The following is a 6,276-nucleotide window of genomic DNA, read 5'->3' as shown; positions in this document are numbered from 1 at the left end:
TTCTCATCGAGAAGGGGCTGCATCTAAAAAAAGTAATACCTTGTGTGTGATATGAATGTCGACACCGAATCAGATGATAAATTCGGAAAATGCTTTTCCCAAATGGCAGTTTTAGAAGAAGAAATCAAAGCAAATGACGAATCCTCAAATTGTTATCTTCCATCATGACAATACTCAGTCGTGCCTTTTGATGAGTGTCAAACTTGTTGAGTATTGGTGGGATATTTGTTTCAACTCCCATATTCACGAGATCTCCCTCTGATTTTCATCTCTTCGGGTGACTTCTCTAAATCGCTTGGAGCTCATTTCTTTATTTTCAGACTGTCAAATAGCATGTTTCTAACGAAGAAAACCTAATGGCTTTTTTAAGCTAAACCTGCTGAGTTTCCCTATTGCTTCATGTGTATTTATTATCGAAAAACCTCAGAACGTTATGGATGACCCAATAGTTTGTTTTCAGAGTCTAAAAGGACATTATTAATATTCTCATGCAGCTTTATTACTGTAGAATAAAATTCATTAAAGTACAGGTACTTTTCATTTTTAATTAAGCAAATGTTACAAGTAGGCTACATGCCAAAATGGAAGCCTCCCAGTGTTTTCTAGAGCATAAATTCTATAAAATACTATGAATAAGGCTTTTTGAAAAAAATATATTGATCAGTTCTTTTCATAAAAATCTGCACATTAATACTCAGCACGTGATCTCCTAACACCAGAGATGTTTTCTAAAGAATATTTTTAATTATGTACAAATGCAAACATTTTGATTTTCAATTTCTGTTCAATATGATTCCCGATTTTAATATCGACTCAGTCCATTTTTGTCACATCGAAGCCGAACTTCTTTACATAATCAGTACAAACTTTCGAAACTTAAGCCTTTCTAAACTCACTTCTTAAGGCTGGAACAATGTGTAAAAAGTTTTTTTTTTTTTTTTTTTTTTTTTTTTTACATTTGAAAATATGAAAACAGGAATCTATGGATCATATAAAACATTTTTGTAATTTAAAGTATACATCTATGTTGAATGGCTGCTAAAATAGAGGGCGGGTAAGGACGTTTGCAAACACTGTTTATATGTGCATTGTCTTTAACGTTTACATTTGTGTGTCTTAAATTTGTGTGCCTTTTCAATTTGGTTCTTCGGAAGTAGGAAAAAAGGAGCTGCATGCTGCCGTAAGTTTATAGAAGAAATGACTGATCTGGATGTTTTCAATATACTCAAAAAACTTCCTGGAGATTTTATGTCTGAAGAAACAGACCAGAAGCGTGGAATAGGACCTTATCGTAAGTTTATGGAAGAAATGAATGAACCGAGTGTTTTCATCACGGAGTGTTCAAGAATCTAATCGTAGGTTTATGGTAGAAATGACTAAACTCTGTGTTTTCAATATATCCAAAGAACTTCCTGAAGATTTCATGTTTGAAGAAACAGATCAGAAGTATGAAAAAGGACCTAATCGTGGGTTTATGAAGAATGACTGAACTGGGTGTTTTTCATAATACCCAAAGAACTTCCTGAAGAATTTAAGTCTGAAAAAATAGCTTGAGCATATTTAGGCTCATTAAAGATATTATTTTGTACTTATGATATATTGAACTTTTAAATGATTCTTTGTATCATGCAACTAGCATTTCAGAATATTATGCCATTCAGCTTATGATTTAATTTTAATTGTCTATGCCGGTGTCCATAATTGTCCATGCCGGCCCATATTATAATAACGAATGAGTTTAGAGAATTAAGATTTTCAAAACAGAAAACATGAAAAGCCAGTTATGCCCTCGCGAAGACCTGAACTGCAGATTTTCTATTTGCTAGTCAGATGCTAATCACTACACTGCAAGGGCATGCATGTGACACATGATGCATAATTCATTAAATTTCTTCTCTGCTACTTAAAGGCTGAGTGGGAAAATGCACTACTACCTAATCACACAAGTCTACGTAGTTAACATCCACCACATTTCAGTTCCAACGGCATTGTTCAGAGCAGAAAACATTAAAAATCAGGTGTACTAATTACCAGGAACTTTCAATAGCTAGTTCGATCTGCCAGCTACATTATGACAAGAATACCCATGGAAAGAATGTCATAATTCTTGCAAAAACAATATTTTTGTCAGAAAGAATAGATCTGAGCTGGAATAATGCAAATGTTAAATATTGTGTGTTACATCTAGGGTTAGGTTTCTTGGATGTATAACTTATTCAAACAAGCATTTGTTGCAATTTAAGAATAAAAAGTCATATTTAAGTAAAAACACACATAAGTAATAATTCCGCACGATATTAAGTTATAAAACTTTATTTACAAATATAACTAATTAAAAACAAAGAACTGTTATACATATAGTATCAGTTTTATATATATATATATTAAATATATACTTTATATACAGATATATTGCCCAAGTAAAACCTGATTAATAAGTCTGTTTTCAAAAATGTATAACATGCTGTAAAATAGAGAATCAGTTGAAATTCAAATCAGTTATTTGAATTTTTCTCTGGTAATGATACTGCTATTTTATAGATGAGTTCCTTTTTATTTATCCAGCTGTAAGTATTATCAAATACTATTTCATCTGGAAAAGAAAGAAAAAGTTAGTGTGTATAAATTTCTTGCATTCGAAATCTACATAGCTATGCTAATGAAAAGTGCGTTAAGAAAGAAATGAAAAGCATAATTACATTTTGCAAATGAAATTGATCCTGATGATATTTTTGATAGTCCAGAGTGATTTTTTTTCACGTAAATATGATACAAGTGATAATAAGCTATCTTGAATTGCGATTTTGTAACTAAAGAAGAGTTTAATTTTATTGTGGTAAAGATGAACGGTACACATGATTGCAAACACTTAGCCGCAAGTCAGTTACAGAAGAATTTACGGTATACAGTTCAATCATCTTTAATAGCATATCATACAGCTTCCCGCTGTGATATATGCTGCAGTTCTGTCGGACTATCAGACATCTGATGCCAGACAGATAATCTTATCAGACATTGGATGTTTTCCTGTTATGTGCAGCGAAAATTATCCCACTGGAATTTTGCACACGGAATCCTACCTGGAATGAGAGCATATGAGATGATGTGATGTGATGTGAGGGGCGCGGCCCGACCCTCCTGACAGACCTTACGTCACCCTATGGTCTTTTTATGGACTGCGGCAAAGCAAGTCAGAAACAACAGAAGCCAATAGTTCCAAGGAAAAAAATTAGAAAAACATAACAAAAGAGAAATCATAAAATATAACAGCAGCCAATACCGCCCCCAAAAAATAGTAAAGCATAACAAAAGATAAATCATAAAATTCAACCAGAAGACACTGATAAAAGAATTCTGGGGAGAAAAGAGCTTTAAAAACTAAATTAAAATAAAAAAACTAACTCAAACACGCTCCCACATGCAAACTAACATATTATGCCTATTTTCAATCTTGACCTATCCTAACCATAATTTTCTGTGCAATTCATTTCACTGCTACACTATTGTAATTTAATGTTTTAAAGTCCTTGTCTGCTTCTTCTATATCTCTAATGATAGTTATCCCTAGCACTCTTCAACAAAATGACGAGCATCTCCAATCACATTGCATAACTGGCATTTATCATTATCTTGAAGCCCAAACCTATTAAAATAATAGGGAAATCTTACATGCCCACTTATAATTTGACAAATATGAATGCTTGAGAAAGGTTTTATATTTCTCTTAATTTAAAAACTATGCAGAAAATCTGTTCGCTTTGTAGAGTCCTGCCATAGCATAGTTCATAGCATAGAAAATGCAACTAGTGAGTTGTAATGTATAGAGTTTGAAATAATTAATCAAAAATACAGTTTAGTAAAATGCAGTAATGGTACATGAAAGTATAAGAAATTTGCTAACAAACCATAATGAGTCAGAATATACCCTCAGACGACTCAGGCTCGTGGTGGCGTTGTTAAAGCCATGCATATTTCCAGCACACGTACATTTAAAACGCTTTGCCACACACATGACCCTGCACACGCATGTTGTGAGCAGTTATCGAAATCTTGAAAATATCTGTGGCTTTTCTCTTCTGAATATTACCGTTGTCGATTTTACACTAGTAATTCATGAACTGACGACATATCCTCCAGATGCCAGTAAATATTTTTAGTGCATGAAATCTGCTCGATTTTTTACTCGCTTCACCACTGAGCTATATCGGGTACACCACCCTAGTCTAATAGGTCATAACACGTGTTCGTTAAACTAGAAGAGAAGCAATTCACTTGCCTAAGTAAATCATTCATTATCTTCACAACATAACTTTTATATTTAACAAAAACAAGTTGCAAGAATGCATGCGTCAGCACACGAACACGGACCGAAACCACACTACTAACTGATATACAGGTACAGATAAAGTTGGTTACGTACAGTTTCTTTACAGGTTTAGGTGTATGAAATAGTGCAATTAATTAAACAGTTAGAAATTAAATACAAGAGTTCAGAAGTCCATTTACAGTTAATCCGCCACAAATTTAATAAACGACGGTTTTTCTGTTGATCAGCATATAATTGTTTTTGTTCTTGGAAATTTAAATGTTATAAGCGTAAATATTTTTTATACTCGGAAAAATACGTATTGAATTATCATAAAAATAGTTTTGATTTATCAGTGGCCAAGTTTTAGCCAAGGAAAGACTTAAGCCAAGAAGAAGGAAGTTTTCAAGTTAATAAAAATATTGAACCTAATTTTATAAAGGTTAAATAAAATGTCTACAGATTATTTAATATTAAAAATGATTTAAACAATATATGCTACTTCTCGGTGCAAGAATAAGTAATTAAGCAAATACCCGTTGAAATTTGAAAGTGATTTTCTCATAAAAGGAGTAAATGATTGTCGCAGAAAAGTGAAGTAGAGAATAAACTAACCAAGGAGTGGGAAAGAAGGAATTAAAAGTATTATTTATGACAGAACAGCCACCAGTTATATCGAAACGTTTTCGAAGAGTTAGAAGAAACAGAATCAAAATTTGAGGAAATAGATGAAATATCAAGTTTTCAGCCTAAAATGATTAATAAAAACAATTCTGTCCTATTTTTACCTGTTGATTAATATAAAGTATGGGTTTCAAAATGTTTGTTATAGCTGTCCTTCTTTTGAAAAAAAAAAAAATGGAATTAATTTTCAAATACCATCTTTACTCGAGTATTTTCCCCCTTAGATGTTTAACACAAGGTTCTGAAATTTCTTCCAAGTATTCACATAATTTTCCTCTTCTTCAAGACGTTGAGAAAGCAAGCTTCTCTAAATTTCAAGATGGATTCGTCCACGTAGTGATTGTTTTTGTTTTCGTGGATTTGGGATGCTTGGTCTCCGACTGATGAAGCAATATGAAGAACTTCAAGGAACCAGGGATATCTGTTACTCATGAGGATGCTGAAATCACTGTATGTTAAACAGATGAACGCTGGAAAAGCTGTAGGAGACGACACAGACAAGTAATGTTAAATTATTTGAAGTCTAAGGAGTAGCAATGAACAACAGTAAGAGCGGCTGAGATTGGAGTTACAGGAATTAGAATTGAAGAAAACTTACTAGATATTGGTAACATTAATACTATGCATTCTTGTTGAAATGTAGGTTTCTTTTAAAGAATATTGTGATAGTTATTGGGACTTAAGCCATGAATATTTTTCATTACGTTTTTTACTATAACCTCATCTTTCGGAAATTGAATTATTCGGAAAATTTCCTATCTCCATCTTCCTACGATAAAATAAGTAAAAACAGATTGGAAAATACTCGAGTAAATACGATATTCTTCTTGAAAAATTAGGTGAAGTTATCACAGTCCAACAAATAAATGTACATTAATATACTTACATATTCCTGCATTTTGACAGGAAAAGCTTCCAGATTCTGGAATTCTGTGGCTCTCTACTCTGTGGAGAGGGATAATTTCTTCAAATTCGGAAGCCTTGTCTGGCTTATAGTTCAATCCTAATCGTATATCATATTGCGTTGTTTGAAAATCCCACTTCAAAATAGAATTAGGCTCGGTAATTAAATGTTCTATTCTAAAAGCTGATCTGTTTTCAACAATGGTTTTCTTTGCTGACTTATCTTCCTTAAGAACATGAAACTGATTTGTGAGCATCATATTTTCAGGAATTGTTGCACCCATTGGCTTCTCGTACTGAAAATAAATAAAAAATTTTGATATTATTCGGAAAAATTCTGGTAAGAATTACTTATTAATCACTTAATAGAATTGCGGAATGCA

General features: G+C 32.6%; 1 protein-coding gene across 9 annotated transcripts in view; it reads right to left on the bottom strand.

Moving 5' to 3' along the window:
- Positions 1-2,297: 2,297 nt before the first annotated feature.
- Positions 2,298-6,276, bottom strand: part of LOC118190545 (SEC14-like protein 2) — a 186,482-nt gene continuing 182,503 nt past the window's right edge. For all 9 annotated transcript variants that reach the window (XM_035361277.2, XM_085808294.1, XM_035361279.2 and 6 more), the window contains 2 exons: positions 5,877-6,189; positions 2,298-2,593 (listed from right to left, as the gene is read on the bottom strand). In XM_035361277.2, coding sequence (XP_035217168.1) covers positions 2,496-2,593; positions 5,877-6,189 — 411 coding nt within the window. In that variant the 3' untranslated portion in view covers positions 2,298-2,495. The remainder of the gene's footprint in view (positions 2,594-5,876; positions 6,190-6,276) is intronic.

This window comes from Stegodyphus dumicola, chromosome X1 (genome assembly GCF_044657685.1).
Source record: "Stegodyphus dumicola isolate Sdum_Otavi_A_Nest chromosome X1, ASM4465768v1".
Classification (NCBI taxonomy): Eukaryota; Metazoa; Arthropoda; class Arachnida; order Araneae; family Eresidae; genus Stegodyphus; species Stegodyphus dumicola.
This window is presented reverse-complemented; position numbering and strand designations above follow the sequence as displayed.